The sequence below is a fragment of the Colossoma macropomum genome, unplaced genomic scaffold, assembly GCF_904425465.1.
Source record: "Colossoma macropomum unplaced genomic scaffold, Colossoma_macropomum, whole genome shotgun sequence".
NCBI lineage: Eukaryota > Metazoa > Chordata > Actinopteri > Characiformes > Serrasalmidae > Colossoma > Colossoma macropomum.
The window spans coordinates 30,071,624-30,092,995 of record NW_023494804.1 but is presented as its reverse complement, the minus strand read 5'-3'; the positions used below and the strand labels follow the sequence as shown (position 1 = coordinate 30,092,995).

The 21,372-nt window shown below is 41.2% G+C and overlaps 1 protein-coding gene across 1 annotated transcript in view; it reads left to right on the top strand.

Moving 5' to 3' along the window:
• nbeaa (neurobeachin a) overlaps positions 1 to 21,372 on the top strand; it is a 199,846-nt gene that overhangs the window by 170,764 nt on the left and 7,710 nt on the right. The window contains exons 38-53 of the mRNA XM_036594648.1: positions 3,181 to 3,327; positions 4,056 to 4,192; positions 6,010 to 6,127; positions 6,258 to 6,360; positions 6,519 to 6,634; positions 8,982 to 9,094; positions 9,209 to 9,349; positions 10,622 to 10,741; positions 10,935 to 11,087; positions 12,105 to 12,272; positions 12,834 to 12,923; positions 14,771 to 14,963; positions 17,258 to 17,329; positions 18,212 to 18,367; positions 18,609 to 18,779; positions 20,783 to 20,884. Of these exons, the coding sequence (XP_036450541.1) occupies positions 3,181 to 3,327; positions 4,056 to 4,192; positions 6,010 to 6,127; positions 6,258 to 6,360; positions 6,519 to 6,634; positions 8,982 to 9,094; positions 9,209 to 9,349; positions 10,622 to 10,741; positions 10,935 to 11,087; positions 12,105 to 12,272; positions 12,834 to 12,923; positions 14,771 to 14,963; positions 17,258 to 17,329; positions 18,212 to 18,367; positions 18,609 to 18,779; positions 20,783 to 20,884 (2,100 nt within the window). The remainder of the gene's footprint in view (positions 1 to 3,180; positions 3,328 to 4,055; positions 4,193 to 6,009; positions 6,128 to 6,257; positions 6,361 to 6,518; positions 6,635 to 8,981; positions 9,095 to 9,208; positions 9,350 to 10,621; positions 10,742 to 10,934; positions 11,088 to 12,104; positions 12,273 to 12,833; positions 12,924 to 14,770; positions 14,964 to 17,257; positions 17,330 to 18,211; positions 18,368 to 18,608; positions 18,780 to 20,782; positions 20,885 to 21,372) is intronic.

Genomic DNA, 21,372 nt, shown 5'->3' with positions numbered 1-21,372 from the left:
CAGGCAGACTGAGTGTTTCTTTATGGGTGAATCGATATGAAAGTAGAACTCCACCAACTCACCGCCCCTCATTTAACACGAGGAGGTGCCGCTTCCCTTCGCAAAGCCTTTGGCCACAATATTGACCTTCCCTGGTATTAATGCCACTTTAGTGTCGTAATTCTACGACTTTATCCTCGAAGTCTACTATTTTAATTTTTATTAACAGTGGCCCTAAAGCGCCAGCGTAGTCTTATGACAGCAGTGACCCAATAACAAGTGAAATAACACAGCAGTGAGTAGTTCTGTTCGAGTTCGAGCTGAGTCTGATTTCAGTTGGACTTTCTTCTTTACGCTGCTCTGTGAGCACCTTTGTTTATTTTTAGCTGTACCCTGTGAGAAGACGAAGCACTGGGCCTCCATGACCAACTGGATGTTAACTGGATTAATATTTTGATGTGTTGTTTGCTATTTTTAGATTTTTTTACTTTATAGTTACTTACATTTGCCAAAGTAACGTTAGCCGGCTCAGAAGCTAAAATGCTAGTGCTGTTAGCATAAATGCTAGCAGCTAGAGAACAAGCTGTTTCTACTGTTTTTACGTTCTCAAGATAAACTGTGCATTTAGCATTTTACACATCATTCTGAGTGACTCTGCACATCTGTGTGAGTGGTCACTCATGTAAAGAGCTCACCAATCTACTGTCAGCTAGCGCTGAACCTTTAGAACCCAGATAGCAGCATATATCGCTCCACTGGCCTGAGAAGGTCAGAACCCCGCTGACTGTTTGCCACTGCTGGTCCACCCTCGGACCACCCAGATTACTGTCCTGCATACAGCTATAAGTAGTTTTTAATCTCCTAGAACAGATTTTCAATGCGCAGGGACTTTTATTTTAGAAAAAAAGGCCCAAAATAAAATGATTTATAGAAAATGGTGTTGCGGTAATGGTAATTTACAAGGTATAACTAAAGGAAGGAAGGAAGAAAACTAAGCAAACTGGACTGCAGGTGGAAAATGAGCGATGATAAGTGGAATTTCGTCTAATACTCTGCTTAAACACTGGTGGGCCAGCCAGAAAACGCTGAGCAAAAGGCCAGTGGACCACCAGCTCTGCCCTCAGTGGGCCGACAGTGGCCCATATCCTCTTGCTATCAGGGTACTAGCACTATTAGCATGTATGCTAACAGCTAGAGAACCAGTTTTTGCTCTTATTTTTACACTTTCTAGAGGAAATGCATGTTTTCTTGACTCCACACGTGATTCTGGGTGACTGTAGACATTTGTGTGAATCATCACTTTGTAAAGACCTCAACAAGTTTACATTTACGGCATTTGGCAGACGCTCTTATCCAGAGTTTTACATTTTACACAGGTAGGTGAAGGTAGTGTTAGTGTTACCCAAGGACTCTTATTGGTATAGTGTATGTTGGTTACCCAGGTGGGGCATTGAACCCCAGTCTACAGGGTAGAAGGCAGAGATGTAACCCTATTATTATTAGCATATGTGGTGGCAGGTCTATATTTTTACACTCCTGAGAGAGTGTACACTCCTACTTTATTCTTCCTGTACGGCCCCCAAAAATCCACCCCAAAGTTTCTTTCCGAGCTACTACATCAGTAGTGTTTCTTCCTAGTCTGGACGGAGTGTCCTTAACATTTGCATGCAATTAAATTTGTTGACAGTTCCTATAAGTCTAGTTTCAAATAGCTCTAACAGCATAGTCCAGCTCAGAAGTGTAACGTTTTAACTGGACACTCACTGAGTGTGTTTACATGCACTCAATAATCCGATCATAATCGGATTTCTGCCGTTATCACGTTATTCAAATGGTCATGTAAACACCACACTCTGATCTGATTAAGAAATCCGATAAAGAGGCTGGATTTTAGCTCAGTAATCTGATTTCTCAGTGCATGTAAACTCTTACTTACGCCATGAAGTTTGAGTTTTACATTATGTTTACGTCACGTCGTCTTCTGTGAGTTTATTGGCTGGTTGCAAAGCAGAAATCCAATTATTGCCTGACTCATGTAGACCTGGAGTTTCCCCATTATCTGATTACTCAAATGCATGTAAATGTGTTGATCGGATTACTGACAAAATCTGATTTCCCGCAGTTATCGGATTATTAAGTGCATGTAAACACACTCAGTGTTATGTGGCGACTCCAAAGAAAGCTCACCTCAGCTGTCCTCAGGGTGAACAGGGCTTTTATTAATGTTCTGTGTTGTCCAATCTCACAACAGTAGCTACAAATAACACGTGTGGACTGAGCACGAACACCCCCACCCCCCCCACCCCCCCGACGTAAAACCCACTTCCTGTTAGAAAACAGTTTAAAGCAATAGAGTCTGGCTGCAGACAGTGTCCAGTGCAGATGCGCTCTCCGCCACAGCGGCTGAAGCAGCTCAACGGCACATTAACGTTTGGCTGCTTCTACTCAGCGACATCATCACTTCATCTGTTTTTCGTCCATAACGCAGCGAGAAAATTCCATTTAATGTACCTCCCTGCTGAAAAAGTCATAGAATCCAGTAAGTGCCTGTTGGTTCCTGGTGGTTTTCAGTAGTGGCTAATGGTCTTCTGTGTTGTCCTGATGGGTTGATATCACAGTGTAAAGGATTCTGATCATTTAATCAGGTGTTTTGACTGATTCCACATACATTTGATCGTTTCCTAATGGCCTCTAATGGCAACCATCAAGCCAATTCCTGTTAGGAAGTAAAACCATCAGGTTTTACTCCTAAAAGTTCTGATCGTCTTCAGCTTGGCTTTCTTGGGTTTCAGTAGCCTTTTTGTTTTTTAGACGAATAAACCCGACATTCATGTTTTATCGTTGTGGTTTTGTTTTGAAAGTTTCCATATTTAATTACCTTATTATCAGTATGGCAGCGTTAAGATACATTCAGTGTAACTCTTGTTGCCCAGCAGTTCGTGGTTCACTGTTCTTCCTCATAAAACCAATAAAAACACTGGTGGCAGAGCGGCACTGACGTCATCAATAGGCTGGCGGTGCATGTCAGGCTGAGAGTGCACCTTCTCGTTTAAAGCACTGTCCAGATATTTGCCTCAGTGTAAACCACGTTAAATTATATAATAATAATAATAATAATAATAAAACAATAATACTGCTGTATTTCACACACAAATTGCACTGATGATTTTGACCGGAGGCAATTCTTCACTGCGTCCGCAGCTCCTGAGGAAGAGGAGAACAAGAAGTCGAAGAAGACGTTCCGGAGCCAGTCAGTGGTCAGTCAGAACCCAGAGACAGAGCTGATGCTGGAGGGAGATGATGATGCGGTCAGTCTGCTGCAGGAGAAGGAGCTCGACAATCTTGCAGGTATCTCACCTAATTTGGGGAGCAGGAATGTTTTTAGCACTGATTTAGGACTTCAGTTCTGAGTTCTGCTTCAACAGTTTAAAGAGAAACAGTGAGGCTGATCCCAGAGCAGCACATTAGAGTGTTTGTGCCCATCACCACCATTTCCACTTCAGTGTAGAACAGTAGCTCCCAATGTCAGCTGCACATGTGTTTTTTGTGTTGTGTTGTTGGTGTTAATGTTTGTAAATGTACTTTATTTCTAGTGTCTTTTCGACCCAGAGTATTTACCTCCAGAGGCAAGTTTCCTCCTAAAATCCATGGGTACTCTAACAAGCACAAGAAGCGAGAAGCTTTTTGGGTGGAAATTGCTCTTGAGTCTGCAGTAGAGTGTAGAAAGGCTTCCTCCACAGCTCCACAGCTGCTGCTGATGAGACACTCGCCACTCAAAAGCTGATTCACTAAATGAACTAATTATCGGCTGCACAGCAGCCAGACTCATCAACCCTATTCAGCGACTGACTGTGTATAACATACTCTGCTAATTTGATCTTTATTTGATCAAATTAATGAACTATTTCTTGATGTTTCTTTGTAACGTGCAGTGTAATTAACAATCGTGTTTGATTAGGAAACAGAATCACTTTACTGACGATGTAGTCTGTTCGAATCAGTGTAACATCACTCAATCTGAGCGCTGTAGAGAAGGAGATTTGTAGCATCGTGATAAATGGCCTGGTCTCTCTCAGGTCCCGTAGTTCTGAGCACACCGGCCCAGCTGGTGGCGCCTGTGATCGTCGCCAGGGGAACGCTCTCCATCACCACCACTGAGATTTATTTTGAGGTGGATGAAGATGATCCTGCGTTCAAGAAGATCGACGCCAAAGTGAGTGTCTGTCCTCCACATGTTCAAGTTTCAGGTTTTGTTTATCACATTTCGCTGTTGTCGGAAGAAAATCTCGTATCTCCAGTGTGGTAACTTTACAGGAGAAGGGAAAAACACACTTCACTTTTAATGTAAGTCAATGGAACCAGGCTTTTTTCCAAGTCATTTTGGGTCGTTTCTTTTAGACCATTCATCATGAAATTTACATAGAATGTAAAGAGCAACAGGTATTTTCAAATTATGTCAAAAACTGGAAAATGACAAAAATGGAGATACAAGGTTTTCTTCTAACAGCAGCGATATGCAGCTTTACATATATAAATATAAATGATGTGTGTGTGTATGTGTGTGTGTATATATATATATATGAATATATATATATATATATATATGAATATATGAATATAAGGCTTCCAAATTCCGAGTGTGTTTCAAGGTAGTAACATTAGAAACGTTCTCAAAGACTGATACCAAAACCATGAAAGAACATTCCATCGCTGACCGTAAATAAACAAAAATCTTTTTGGGCTCATTTATGTTTTTGAATGTACAGGAATATTTACAAACAGCCTAGAACTCCTACGCGACTCAGCCACTCTGAACAAGCGCTGTGTCTGCTTTTAACTGTAACAGTGAATACAGTAAACACATCCTTGTATGAGGCAACTAAATGAACCATTTCAGACAGAGGACTTTTTCTGACAAGCCAACTTTCCAAATGTGGAACTTTGTGGTGTCGTAAGCTAAAAATGACTTAACGTTGATACACATATAAGGAAGTGAGATGAGCTACTGGTTCACCAAATTGGTGAAGCACTGCTTTCTTTGCCTCAACTTGTGCAGCCAGTCGCCATTTTACCGTATAGTGTCAGTTGGATGTCGCTGGTATGGGGAATTTCATGGACAACAATGTAAATACGAAACACGAACAATATGTAAACAGGCCTATGTACTTTTTGTTTTTGACAGTCATCTTTGTTGGAAAAGTTTGAAATCACTATTTTCAGTAAAAAAAAAAAAAGAAAAAAAAACTTTTTTGTAGAAAAGTATATAAAACTTCACAGTAGTTTTAGGGTCTAGGAAGCTGTAAATAAACATGAAAAAATGTTAGATGTGTCCAGAACGATGACCAGAGCTGTAGAACATTCTACAATGACTAAGAAAGTTGTGTAATATCATGAATTAAGTCATAATAAAATGAATATCCATAATTCGTCATATTTCCAAAGTGGAGATCAAATCCCGACATGGATAACATTCAAAAAAAGGAATGTAAGTAAGATAATTAATACCCATTGTATAAATGATTAAATCTGACTATGGAAAGTTATTCTGCACTTTTAGCACTGGTAGTGTATAACATTCTCATAGAAAATGGCTTTTACAGTCATGTTATGTTATTCTACTCATTTTCCCTGCACCTTTAAAAATGCTGTATTTAGAATTGTAACGTTTTTAAATATTTGACAGACAAGGAGAAAACTGTGCAAATTACAGCACAACACAAGTAAAGTGCACACATACTACACCGTAACATGCGACAGGAATAAGGGCGCACACATAATTTAGTATACTGTATGTACATAAGACTGAATGTACAGTTGTATGCAGTGAACATCCCTTTGGCCAAATTCCATGTTTTGTTGATTTTCTAAAGGACAGTATTTTTTGCAGAGATCAGCACATTTAATACACTATTAATGTTTGTTTACTGAATTTTGTATTTTGGAAAAAATTAAACCTAAAATATGGCTTTTGTGGAAGTTACAGCTCATTTCATATTTTATGTTTCATTTATGTTGCGTGTTTGTGTTTAGGTGTTGGCGTACTCTGAGGGTCTTCATGGGAAGTGGATGTTCAGTGAGATCAGAGCCGTGTTCGCCAGACGTTACCTGCTGCAAAACACTGGCCTAGAGGTCTTCATGGCCAACAGAAGTAAGACAAGAACATTTTAATAACCTCAGTATGAATATACTTCAGTATTACTTTGCTGTACAATTTACTGTAATTATTTTAGCGTCCTTTTATCTGTTGTCTACCAAACTGACCGTCCTCTTCCCCACAGCATCAGTCATGTTCAACTTCCCGGATCAGGCTACAGTCAAAAAGGTGGTGTACAGTTTACCCCGAGTTGGGGTCGGCACCAGCTATGGCCTCCCGCAAGCAAGGTAGGACATGGTCGCATATGTTCATAATGGGTCTCAAACTATAAGCTGTGATTTGAGAGCAAGTTTCCCTTCATTTATGCAGATGATTAAGATTAAGCACTGTTTCAGATGTATCATATCTGTGTGACTGTCTTATGACATATCTGCCCTGCTTGCAGGCGGATCTCTCTGGCCACTCCCCGGCAGCTCTTTAAGTCCTCCAACATGACCCAGCGCTGGCAGAGGCGAGAGATCTCCAACTTTGAGTACCTCATGTTCCTCAACACCATTGCAGGTAAGAATGCGCACCACAAGATATGCATGATGTGGACAAAATATCAGTCATGTGTTTCTGGGGCTCCTGAGTGCTGCAACTGTCCAAGCGTTGGCCCTGTTATCATCAGGAGATCACGAGTACGATCCCTGGCGATGCTACAGCCGTCCGTGGCTGGGAGTCCTAGAGAGCACAGTTGGCCTCGTTGTGGGAATTGTATTTCTGTTACTACATGATGGATGGATGGATAGATAGAAAGAACTTTATTGATCCTGAAGGGAAATTGCAGTGTTTCAGTAGCAAGACATATAATTTCACATAAACTTACATATACAATGCAGAAAATAGAAATAAAAATAGACATAAGTATAAAAGTAGTAATAAAAGTATTTACATGGCATATGAGACAGATTTGTTGTATTTACATGAGAGCTGGTCAGGCACTGAGTGGTATGAGGTCTAAAAGCACAGTGAGTATAGACATAACTAGGAGTTGCAGCAGTATTACAGTGTACAGTGAGCAGTGAGAGTCATTACAGCAGCAGTTATGATACATTGCACAGTATTAACAGGAGAGGAGATACAGTGATGAGGTTTAGCACAGTTCAGACATGTTTCGCTACATAAGGTGATACAGCTTGCAGTGTATTAAGAATACACTGACATGACAACTGGCCTGCATTAATTTGACTAGAATTACGTTCTTCTGTTGTTTTGTATGAATGTTGTCCGCGTCCAAAAAAATAAAAAACAAGCATCTCCTTTATTTTTCTATTTCAGCTGTCCTTCACAGTGTGTGAAATTGCTCAAAATCCCTACATTAACTTATATTAAAAGTAAAGAACATTGTCATTTTGGAGATACTTTTTCCTTTTTTGGACAAAGATGACGATATCCTGACCTGGAACTGTTATTTTAGTGGTAACACTTAATTAACACTTTGTAGTGCAGACTACACACTAGAACTTGACCGATATATCAGTGGCAAATATCGTCGACCCATGATTTTACCGGCGTCAGTGAAAAAAGACAGCTTCTTTGGTTGCAGCATTGCTGGGATTCAAACCTGCGATCTCCCGATGGCAGGACAAACTTTAGACAGTTATGCCACTGAGGAAGCCACTGTGAGTCACCCCTGTGTAACTATATCACAGCAATGCAGACTGAACTGGTAAATTTGAACACAAAAATACATATTAATATAGATTTTAGGAAAATAACTAGAAAAATAAGATGTAAATAATAGAAAACAAAATCAGGAAGAATTACAGGCAGCTCCACTCCAATGCTGTGTACACAGACATCTGATGAACTAATATCTACTCACTTCAGAATGGCAAGCAGATTTTTATACACTGAAAGTCTGAGGCACTGTGACCATTAACTGACCAGCTATTTCTGTAAAAAAGCTACATACAGAAAGGATAAATACATATAAATATGTGTTCAGTTCCTTATATATATTATGACTGCTTTACACATTTTCACACAGCATTGAGAATGAGGGTAGCCATCACATTTAAGGTATTTTTACAGGGTAGCAGTTCAGAATAGAGGAGTTTCTGAGTTGTGCATTTGTGTTTTGTAATTGGCCGTGTAGCTGAACGGTTATCTGGACCGTTCTTTTAAATTAGTTGAAACAGCGTCCGACAGTGAAAAAGAAATTTAGTATTCTGACCTTTTTTCCATGTTTATATAAGCGATTTAGCCACTTTAATAAGTCACTTTAAATAACAATAACACTGAGTCACTTAAGTCACTTGTATTAATGAATATATTCTTCACAGATTATCCCTTGTTTAATATAAATATATTTGTACATAGCAGAGAGGATTTTTCTCCTTACGTAGCTCCCTCCTGTCTACATTTTGTGTATATTTAATATATCTCAGTTTCAGTATTTTCTTGTATTTTTTTTTACTGTGTTTACTTTCTGTAGAGTGATTATGAGCCACAAGCATTTCAATGCATGAATGTCCTGACATGTTGACAAATAAACCTGAACTTTAAACTTGAAACTAGCCCATTAGCGTCAGTTCGTGTTGGTCCATCCTGCTGCACTCACGTGCGTCAACAGGGATTATGTGCTAACAAACTGAATGTGAGGTTGGTGAGCTGAAAAAATATATATAAATATATGTATAAATAAATAAGTAAATAAATTCTTTTGAGCAGTCATGGCAACACTGAGCTACTCCCTGTTCTAATGTGACTACTTCTTGACCAGTAGAGGGGCAGTACAGGCAAATCACAAAAAGTATTACTCTCTCTGCCATTTACAGCAATGATGTTGGTCAGCATGTACAGTTCGTCGTTATAGAGGTCATTCACGCTAAGACTTTAACACATGCTGTACGTTTGTGTCCAGGGAGAACGTATAATGATCTGAACCAGTACCCGGTCTTCCCCTGGGTCCTCACCAACTACGAGTCTGAGGAGCTGGACCTCACTTTGCCCGGCAACTTCAGGGACCTGTCAAAGGTACATTCTGACCGTCCCCATGTAATGTTTTCTATACCCATCGGCACAAGATCATCAGCAAAACCAAAAAAACCATTTTTGTCATGAAGTCTTCCTACTTTTTCTTTCCTTCAGCCAATCGGAGCCCTGAATCCGAAGCGTGCAGCCTTTTATGCAGAGCATTATGAGACGTGGGAGGAGGACGGAACCCCCCCACATCACTACACCTCCCTCTACTCCACCGCTGCCTCCACTCTACTCTGGCTGCACAGAATAGTGAGCACTGCCATTCTGTACTGTGTCTTCTACACTGCACATAGCGTACACCCCTGCAGCTGCAGGCCACTAGATATTCATAGTAGGAAAGGGCATTTTAACTGTTTTATTACTCACTCACTCATCAACTAAGCCGCTTATCCTCCTGGTTTTTGCAGCAAACACCCTGGACAGGTCGCCAGTCCATCACGGCATTTTAGTTATTAGAAGATGTACAAGATTTTTAAAGAAATAATATTCAAATATAGAACAATATATTATAAAGTTAAACATATTTTAATATATATTGTGACGAATAAAAAACTAAAAACACAAATGTCCATTTATTTGAATAACATATAGCAGTACAGCAAATTTTGATATCTACAGCCATCTGTAATATTCTAATACATACTCAAGCTGTTCAGTGTAGCACATTATACAACAGTTAGTTCCGGACACGCAAGCTGATTGGTTGAGAAGCGTTCTAATCGTGCTGTTATTTCACCATAACATCACGTTTTTTCACGTATCACTGTATCACTCCGCTGAGATGCTGTTGCTAAGCAACGACTTTGACAGTTGTAGGAGACGCTCAAGACATTTGAACGGTTTTACTTCTTACTTTGCCACAAACAGAAAATGGACACTTTTAAGATCACATTTGACCGACAGCCGATTTGGTCAGACTCTGAAGATGAGACGACACTAAATTCCCAAACTGTCATCACCACTGAGCAGCTTTTCAGTCGGCAGCTGTGACAGAAGAACAGCTAAACAACCTGGAATCAGCCAGAAATGAACCCAACACCATTCGCCAAACTAAATGGACTGTAAGATGCTTTACAGACTGGCTGGAACAAAACAACATTAATACTGATCTGGAAAAAACTGACAAAACTGAGCTGAACTTGATATTGCGGCAGTTTTATGGCTCAGTCTGTACTTCAAAGGCGAGTCTTACAGCAGACTGTGCAGCGAGTAAGCGGAGTTTGGTGACAGCCCAGTTTATTCATTTCTTACTTTATTTATTTAACTGTTGTATAAAAGCAATAGAGCATCTGAGGTCGTGTGGTATTGCAAATAAAATCACAGCTGTGATGTTATTTCACGATAACACACTCCCTCTCCTGTTCTACTGATTAATTATACTGAGTACAGTCTATACTGCACACTCTGGTTAGAATTTCTCTGCTTCTGTCCAACAGAAAATCCTGCAACAGTAAGAAGAATATATATATAGATGCTCTCACATCTTCTCACCTTCTTTTCCTGTACTGTCCACTGTGTTAGGAGCCCTTCACTACGTTTTACCTGAACGGGAACGACAAAAAGTTTGACCATCCGGACAGAACGTTCTCCGGCATCATGCGCTCCTGGAGGAGCTGCCAAAGGGACACATCCGACGTCAAGGTGAGACAGAGTGAACAGCTATACTACACCTACAAATTTAGTGTAGTGTAGCCAGTTTAACTTGTAGAATCCTCGACCCCTCAACAGGTGATCAGGGAGCTCCTGTCACAGCTTTAGTAGAAATACTGATTTTTGTACAGATTTAATCTATTATTACTATTAATCCATTGTATATGTTCTATTTGTGGAACAGGAGTTGATCCCTGAGTTCTACTACCTCCCTGAGATGTTTGTGAACAGTAATGGTTATGATTTGGGTGCGAGGGAGGACCGCACACCTGTATGTGATGTGGAGCTGCCAGTCTGGGCCAAAAAACCAGAGGACTTTGTTCGCATCAACAGAATGGTAAGGAATAGGACTGTATGTATGCCTGCAGATATCCGAGGTACAGCTACACAATATATCAACGAGTGCGTTTACATGCACTTAATAATCCAATACCTGCAGAAAATCCGATTTTTTTCAGTAATCCATTAGTAAACACATTTATATGCGCTTGAGTAATCAGATAATGGGGAAACTCCCCATCCCCAAAAGTGTTTTGCTGCGTCTCGTGGCGATGCTCCTTGCTTATTTCCGGTACCGCTGTCTGTTTTCACGCATATGCAGACTGAGAAATCTGATTAATGAGCTAAAATCCAGGTCTCTTTATCAGATTTCTAGGTTGGAGTATGGTGTTTACATGACCATTTAAATAATCAGATACCTGCAGAAATCCGATTATGAAACGCACTCGTTAACAATACTGTTATTTTAGGCGCAAAGCACCCAGCACCCTATACTAATACGTAATAAAATAAATAAATAGTAAAATAAAGCCCAGCAGACGAGTCCTGAGGCTCTTTGTGAAAGTGCCTAGCTTGTCAAGCCTTTCACATGAACAGGAATGTTTAACTGTATGCTGTGAGCATCCTGACCAAACCAGATCAGTTGAGTTTCTTTGGACATTTTCATGATTCAGTTCTATGGCTCTATGATTTGGGGTGAAAATGCTGATTAAAACAGATTCTTTGAGTTTAAAATCTTTAAAATCTTTCACTGGCCAATCTTAAGCCTTGAGATGGATTGCAGATAGATACCAGGTGCTTGAACTTTTTATCATATTTCAGTTTTATGAGCTGGCTCATCGTCTGTAATGCAAGTTGGCCAGCAACACATCACTGCATCAGCTCTACAGGGTTTGCTTGTGTAGTTTGAGATTTATTGTCTTTTTGTTTTTTCCACATTTTGAGTGTTTGCGATTATAAAACTGTAGTGTGGCCAGTTTGAACTGCTGAAGCGACTCCAGCACTGGTAATTGCGCCACATAGATCTGCATTACTTCTGCCAGCAGTCCTAATTAACCGCTCCGGCTTGTCTCAGGCGCTGGAGAGCGAGTTCGTATCGTGCCAGCTGCACCAGTGGATCGACCTGATCTTCGGCTACAAGCAGCGAGGGCCGGAAGCAGTGAGAGCGCTCAACGTGTTCCACTACATGTCCTACGAAGGCTCCATCAACCTGGACACCATCACGGACCTGCAGCTCAGAGAGGTGAGACACACACTGCGCAGGCATCCCTTCAGCACTTCCTCCTACATGCTTTAAAAGGAGTCGTACTGCAACCATCCACCTACCCTGTTTTTCTATGAGGGCTGAAATCCCAATAGTTAAAATGTGTTTTGTGTCCTCGATGACTGTCCTTTGCTTTTGTGAAGCAGCATTATTTCCAGTCCAGTTGAATAACGGCGTGGAGGTCAGGTTTCAGTGCTGTCCTTTTCTCTGACCCTCACTCAGACATCCTTTCAGCCTGTTTTTGCAAAGTACAATATGTTCTCTTCAGTTTGAGTCCAGGTTTGTCTGTCCTCGCTTCCTGTTCCTGTTTCTATTTTCTGTTTCTCCAATTATGGCTGGCTCTCAGCACTGCCAGAGGCCTCACACTTCATCCCTGGCCCTCTGTGTGAAAGCACCATTGTGTGCTTGTCTAATTAGGTAGACAAAGCTGGAAGAGACACGTGGGCACTGATCAACACTTCAACTTCAGGCTGCTGTCTCATTTACACTTCCCTACTTAGAACACTCACTGTCTCTCTCCCTCACTCTGTCTCTCTCTAGTCCATGGAGGCTCAGATCCAGACTTTCGGCCAGGTTCCCTCTCAGCTGCTGATCGAGCCGCATCCTCCACGCAGCTCCGCCATGCATCTGGTGAGACCTACACTCTTTCACCACATCATACCTGTGGTATTATATACATCGTCTGTTATAAGCAGCTGATTTATTCATCGTGTACTTTTAAAGGAATAGTTCAGCGAAAAATCTAATTAAAGGGTCCACCGATTTTGCAAAATTACTTAATCATTCAAAGGTCTAGATGTAAACAAAATCATTCGGAGTGGTTCGGTGTGAAACGCGCCTTTCTAGAGAGTCAGAATTGTTCACCATTATAGTACTAGGAACCAGACGTCCAAAGCATTTAATAGCTCTAAAAGCTACATCCTGTTAAGTTATTGCACAAAATGGTTATGAATGCATTGCTTGATACCGGGGTTATTGTTTTGTGATAGCTTTGTTATAAAGTTTCGGTCTAAAACGTACTTTTAGTATAAACTATTACTTCTGTGTTTCCTCTCAAAACCGCATTCTCAACTGAGATCAGTGAGATCACTGGTGTTACTGGCCTATAGCTACAGTCGTTCAGCACCACTGTGACCTCGTAATTCGGAGGATCCAGTGGCGTTCGGGAGAAAAATGTACACAGACAGAACGTATCGGGTTCTAAACGGGTTCTAAACGTTTATATTTAACTCAGCGACAGAGACGATTTCTTGAGAACCCTATGGAGCTCAGACCCAGAGTTCCTAATATGGGCATAACGAGGACTACAGAGTGACGCACGACTACAGCGGGTCTATTAATACCCTTAATTTCAGAAGAAAATGCTGGATCAGCATCTACAAACTATTGGGCACATAGACCCATGATTAGAGCACTTTTAGGCCCAGTCCCATTTCACCCCTCGCCCCTACCACTGAGCCCTTAGCCCTCTGTTTTGCGCGTTCACGTCTAGGGGTAGGGTGTCCCGATTCTTGTTGAAATAGAGGGGTAGGGTGAAGTGTTGGGGCTACATGACCCTCCAAACGGAGGTTTTTCAGAGACTCCAAACAGAGAGTTATGAGGAAAAAAAGAAAAAACGGCGAGATGGAGAACAAGAGACCAAAGAAACCCACAAACGTGAGGATTTTCTCCATTTAAAAATTACGATAACTACTATATTATCTTAGTTTAATGTTGTTTCAGTGTATTTTGGTCGTTTTCTTCATAACAAGCATAAAAATCGCTAAAAGTATGCTAATGTCTCGGTAGCTAGCTAGCTAACTTTCCCGTTCCACCTTAAATAGTCCAGCAGTTCTGATGCCTGAAGTGGCAGAATGTAATTGCTGCACCATTTAAGGTGGAACAGGAAAGTTTGAACAAGAAGCTGGTGAATATCTGACTTCAGCTTCGTATCACTGAAGAATTAGGGGTGGGTGATAATAAATAATTGCCCCCCTCTTTGAAGTCATATGATCCCTAAATGTAACTAAAGCCCAGCAGTGAACTTTACCCTCCTCTGCTGTCACTGCAGACTGGCAGGGTCGCCTACAGAGCAGCGCTGGTAGCTGTTAATGAAGAAATGTTTTCTCCCATTTCGTAGGGAAGATTTCAACCACCACCCTGTAACTCAGTTCCAAGGGGTTAGAGTGACACTCGAAAACAAGGGGTAGGGGTAAAAAGAAGAAATAGGATTGGGCCTTAGATTAGACCAGTCAAACCCTCCTCCCTCTGACCCGAATCAGACCTTATCCTTTATCCCCTATACGTCACCCTGTAACCCTGTAACCCCACCATAGTTCCTCATACTTACCTTACGGTTCCACTTTAACATACCTCTCTCCTCTCTCCGTCCTTTGTCTCCCTTTTCCCTTCATCCTTCCTTCCTCTTTTCCTCGTTCCTCCTCTCCTTCCTCCTCTACTTCTCTGGCTGCGTCTCTCGCTCTCTTTCTCTTCATCAGTGTTTCCTTCCTCAGAGTCCGCTCATGTTTAAGGATCAGATGCAGCAGGATGTGATCATGGTGCTGAAGTTTCCCTCCAACTCTCCGGTGACGCACGTGGCCGCAAACACGCTGCCTCACCTGAGCGTTCCCGCTGCTGTCACGGTCACCTGCAGCCGCCTGTTCGCCGTCAACCGCTGGCACAACACTGTCGGTGAGCGCTGGCGCCCGGCCTGGCACACCTCACTGCCCCTAACACACAGCCAGCAGTGTCAGCCAGAAGCTTTAACACGCATCATTTAACACCCCTGGTCAAACGACACGATTTGATGATTTTCTAAGTGAATTTAGGTTCACACATCCTCTACCAGACAACACAAATATGGCAATTTCTATTTATTTCTTGAATTTAAAATATATGGACAAAATATATAAAAAGAACATATTAACTTAAGCCATAACTTTTGCACAGGCCACATTTCTTTTTCCCAAAAAGGCAAATTCAGCTAAAAAACAGTAATTGTGACCAACTTTTGCATTTGATTGTATACTTTCAAACGTTCGTACGTATCCGACTGAATTTGTTTTTCATCATTTTAGACATTTGGATCCAAAGGCTAATACTCAACTGCTTGAAATCAGTGTGTACGACAAACAGTAAAGTTAATGCTTATGCATGAATTTATACAGGACAAATACTGTCTTAAGTGCTCAGCATATCATTGCTGTACAAGTATCTCCAAAGTGGCAATTTTACATTAGAGGACAAAAACATTCTTTATTTTAATGGAAGTTAAAGTGAAAAGATTTCATTCCAAGCAGTTCTGGAGCATTTCTCTCGTTCCATTCAGTATGAAAACTTCACGCAATATAAAGGACAGAGTCCGTGCTCTAATGATGCAGAAAAATTCAAATTAAAAATATAAAGATTGGAGAAGAAAATGGAATGTGCAAAGCTGCATCAAGGCAAAAGGGGCCACTATGATGTATCCAACATATAATACAATTTTGAATTGTTTAAAGTGAACATGAGCAGGAAATCACAACACGTTTTGCACTATGGGACATACACCAATCAGGCATAACATTCTGACCACCGCCTTGTTTCTACGCTCATTGTCCATTTTATCAGCTCCACTTACTATATAGGTGCACTTTGTAGTTCTACAGTTACAGACTGTAGTCCATCTGTTTCTCTGATACTTTGTTAGCCCCCTTTTACCCTGTTCTTCAGTGGTCAGGACCCCCATGGACCCTCACAGAGCAGGTACTATTTGGGTGGTGGATCATTCTCAGCACTGCAGTAACACTGACGTGGTGGTGGTGTGTTAGTGTGTGTTGTGCTGGTACAAATGGATCAGACATAGCAGTGCTGCTGGAGTTTTTAAGTGTCCACTCAATGTCCACTCTATTAGACACTCCTACCTTGTCAGTCCACCTAGTAGATGTAAAGTCAGAGACGATAGCTCATCTGCTGCTGCACAGTTTGTGTTCTTCATCAGTGGTCACAGGATGCTGCCCACAGGACGCTGTTGGCTGGATATTTTTGGTTGGTGGACTATTCTCAGCTGGTGGTGGTGTGTTAGTGTGTGTTGCGCTGGTCTGAGTGGATCAGACACAGCAGTGCTGCTGGAGTTTTTAAACACCTCAGTGTCACTGCTGGACTGAGAATAGTCCACCAACCAAAAATATCCAGCCAACAGCGTCCTGTGGGCAGCATCCTGTGACCACTGATGAAGGACTAGAGGATGACCAACACAAACTGTGATGAGCGTCTCTGACTGACAAGGTAGGAGTGTCTAATAGAGTGGACAGTGAGTGGACACAGTGTTTAAAACTCCAGCAGCACTGCTATGTCTGATCCACTCAGACCAGCGCAACACACACTACCACACCACCACCACGTCAGGGTTACTGCAGTGCTGAGAATGACCCACCACCCAAATAGTACCTGCTCTGTGAGGGTCCATGGGGGTCCTGACCACTGAAGAACAGGGTAAAAGGGGGCTAACAAAGTATCAGAGAAACAGATGGACTACAGTCTGTAACTGTAGAACTACAAAGTGCACCTATATAGTAAGTGGAGCTGATAAAATGGACATTGACTGCAGAAACAAGGAGGTGGTCACAGCGTCATGCCTGATCGGTGTATTTCTTAGTGAAATATGCGATCAGGGAGTGTCTGTGAGCTAGATGAGCATTTGGCTCAGTGTTAGGTGGGGACGGTGGGAGGGAGAGGTGAAACATAGCATCACTGGTTAATATTAATTTTCTCCGGCCACTGGTGAACAACGATGTAATCAAAATTCAGAAGACTTTTTAGAAGTGGAGCAAATGTTGTGTTTTGATTACAGACCATGGAAAAACATTGGTCACTGCATAAGTGTTCATAAGTGTTGTTTTTGTCTTGTGGAAAACAGTAAAATAAGGAAAGCTCTTCATCAGTTTATCTGTCCACACTGCTGAGGATTTCTGATTATGTAAATGAATAAACCGTGTTCTGTGCAGGTCTCAGGGGAGCCCCAGGATACTCCCTGGAGCAGGCTCATCACCTACCCATTGAGATGGATCCTCTGATAGGTAACAGGGAGCTCTTTCAATTATATGATATCTTGTACCATTTTAGAATTGAATAATTCAATTAAAAAAACAATCAGTGAGTCTTTATATAGCAACTAGACTGAAAGCAGCTTTGTGCGAGGCTGACGATGATGTGGTTTGGCACCTTCATGCATTACAGAATGTCTGGCACACTAGATCTGAAGATTAACAAGTGCTGGCCTGCTTTATCATATCATATTATAAATCCAGCACATCCTAAATCCATTTGAAACCCATTGCCTGTTGACAGTTTAAACAATTTACACAAAACTTGTTCATCTTAGTTTTAAATGTACTTTTGCATTTCACTGTTGTCGGGAGAAAAACTTCTATCTCCAAAATGGTGACTTTACAGAAGAAGGAAAAAACCTACTTTACTTTTAATGTAAGTCAATGGAACCAGACTTTTTTCCAAGTCATTTTGGGTCGTTCCTTTTAGTCCTTTCATCATTAAATTCACACACAATGTAAAGTAAAGGGTAACAGGCATTTTCATATTAAGACAAAAACTCAAAACATCAAAAAGGAGGTCTTCTTCCGACGACAGTGATTTAGTTAACTGTTTTTTTTTGCTTTGCTGCATTGTTCATCTCTTTTCTTGCACAGCAAATCCTCTTTTTATCTTCACCGTTTCATCTATTCTTGTTTTATTTACATTTTTTGGGAACCACATAAAGCTGCTATATAAAAATTGTTATTACTGTTGATATTAGTGCTGTTACTGTTAGTGGAGCTGGGTCTTTCTCATTGGTTAAGCCTTTTGCTGGATTTAAATGTTAGATTTTTGCTGGTAAGTGTTTCTCTATTGTATATGCTTTTATTTGGAGTTAAGTAATAATATGACTTTTCTGATAACTACAGCTAATAACTCTGGAGTGAATAAAAGGCAGATCACGGATCTGGTGGACCAGAGCATTCAGATCAACACACACTGTTTTGTGGTCACTGCTGACAATCGCTATATTCTGGCCTGTGGCTTCTGGGACAAGAGTTTTCGGGTGTATTCCACAGAAACAGGTGAGTCTATTTAGCTTATTTAGAACTCATCCTCTAGTCTGTGTCTGAAACACTGCTTCTTTGACTTTGAAATATCTCTAAAGGGCACATAATTGCAGTAAAACATTGTAATTATGTCCTTTTTTTGAGACTAAAGAGGCATTTTAAAGCCAAAGAAGTACTGTATGTGGATCCAAGTGATGCAAGTTTCCGTTTCACTGCACTGTCTGATTTTGACCCTGCTGGTTTGCTGTGTCCTCAGGTAAACTGACTCAGATTGTGTTTGGCCACTGGGACGTAGTGACGTGTCTGGCTCGCTCAGAGTCCTACATTGGTGGAGACTGCTACATCGTCTCGGGCTCTCGAGATGCTACGCTGCTGCTGTGGTACTGGAGCGGGCGGCACCACATCATTGGAGACAATCCTAACAACAGTGAGTTCACACACACACACACACACACACACACACACACACACACACACTAACACACACACACTAACACACACACGTTTTCATAGATCTGTTTCTCATTTGATACAATTCAATTGAATTGAATTCAAGGTGCTTTATTAACATAACAAATAATGCTACATTTGTTTTGCCAAAGCTTGCCAGAGATTTTTAAACAAAAAACAACGATTTGAGCGGTGAACATATTAGAGTCTAGAAATGTTTAAAAAATAAACCTTTTGATCTTAAGAAGTTAAATGTTGCAATATTGCTGAGTTGTATAGCTGTAATTTTAAAAAGACAGGATACAACAAAAATAAAATAAGGATCAATACATAAAAAAAAAACAACCGTGTGTATCTGTGTGTGTGTGTATGTGTGTATGAGATGCAGTCACTCACTGTCTCTCTTGCGGTGGCAGGTCAGGGTGTATTGAGCTGCGAGCGTTACTCAGACAGGCCAGTAGTCAGACAGTAGTCATATGTTATTAAGATTAAGTGACCCTTAATAGGTCACTTAAAACAGGGAAATTTCACCTCCGCAATCTGACCCATCCGTGCAGTGAAACACCACATACACGCTAGTGAACACACACACACTAGGGGGCAGTGAGTACACCTGCCCAGAACGATGGGCAGCCCTATCCACAGCGCCCGGGGAGCAGTTGGGGGTTAGGTGTCTTGCTCAAGGGCACTTCAGTCACGTACTGTCCGCTCAGGTGATCGAACCGGCAACTTTCCGGTCACAAGGCTGGTTCCCTAACCTCCGGCCCACAACTGCCCCCATATCATTGGTTAATCTAAATATTTCTGTCCAGTGATAGACTGACTTCTTTTCTTTTTGCTTATTTTCACATTTATTGTTTTGCTATTCAGTGTTAACCAGAGGATTAGTTCCTTTTGCATCTTGGTTCCTCCCAAGATTTCTTGCTCTTAGGGAGTTTTTTCTTGCCAGTACCCACGTTTACATGCAGCCCAATAATCCGTTAATAATCTGATTAATAGCTCAATCGGAATAGAATACGTCCATGTAAACACCTCAATCCGAATAGTCTAGTCCGATTGAGGCCATTCAGAATACAGTTTCTATCCGACTGATCGAGGTGGGTAATCCTCTAAATAATCCGTTAAATAAAAGAATAATATCCGTGTAAACGCCTGTATCTGATTACATTCCCTATCGGAAAGTTTAAGTCTGTTCTGATCGTGTTCGTCACGTCATAGTGAGAGTTTATACCGTTCAACATGGCGGAGCAGAAACTGGTCTGCAGAGGAGAAGTTTCTGCTCTGGTCTTTAAAAGACGGCGGTGGGACGGACGTCCAGCTTATGTGTCTCAGAACACGACGTCTTCCTCTCGGCCTTCTTTAATAAGGACATGTGAAGGACGTTTTCCTGAGTCTGACATCATTTTAAAGTCATTAAAAACACAAGCGCTGCTCACTGCTGCTCATCTCACTCTGACTGGACTCTGGTGATGTTCGCTGTCATGGTAACATCTACACTAAGTGGTTCTCTATGCATGAGCATCACTTTGGATCGTATTACTTGTAGTGAGCATGTAAACGAAGAGTTTCCATCAGTTTGTTGAGTAGAGTGAGAATAAACACCTCAGTCTGAATCTGTAATCTGAATAAATTCAATCGGATTGGCAAAAATCTTGTAAACACAGACAGTGTTGCCTTTGCTTGCTTGTTTGGAGTTGCTACAAAAACAAAAACACACTTTCTAAACTGCTTATCCTTCTGGGTCGTGGGAGGTGCTGGAGCCTATCCCAGCAGTCATTGGGCGGAAGACAGGATACACCCTGGACACGTTGCCAGTTCATCACAAAAACACACACAAAAAAAAAAGCTGATCGATTATAATTATCATTTTTATTGTACCACTGCACTAATAACAGAGACCATAGCAGGACGAACTTGTGTCTATGTAGGTTTTTATCTGAGTCTCAGTGGTCCGAAGGTTTGTCTTGTGTTGTGTTGCAGGTGATTATCCAGCACCCCGGGCAGTTCTGACCGGTCACGACCATGAGGTGGTGTGTGTGTCTGTGTGCGCTGAGCTGGGACTCGTCATCAGTGGAGCTAAAGGTCAGTACAAGTAACACTGCTGTCTACTGCAATCAGTCTTACTTAATAAACACTATGTGAAGAATATTCAGAATAGGTGCATAACCTGAAGATGACTGTACACAGCATTGCAGTATATCTGTATAATTGTTTTGCATGTCTTGAGAAGTTCTAGATAGGTACTAGATTAAGACAAATGTATACTGCACAAACATTTACCCTTAGTACAGAAAAAAGAGCCCATTTTTGTTGCATTTCAAACAAAGCAAATGGCTGTTGTCGTAAGAAAATCTCCAAACTGGTAACTTTACAGGAGAAGGAAAAAACATACTTTACTTTTACTTTACTTGTAAGTCAATGGAACCAGACGTTTTTCCAAGTTGTTTTAGGCCGTTTCTTTTCAACAAGCATTTTCAAATTATGTCAGAAACTAAAGAAAACAACAAAAACGGAAATACGAGATCTTTCTGCCGACATCAGCGAAATGCTTACAAGATTTGGAATTATTT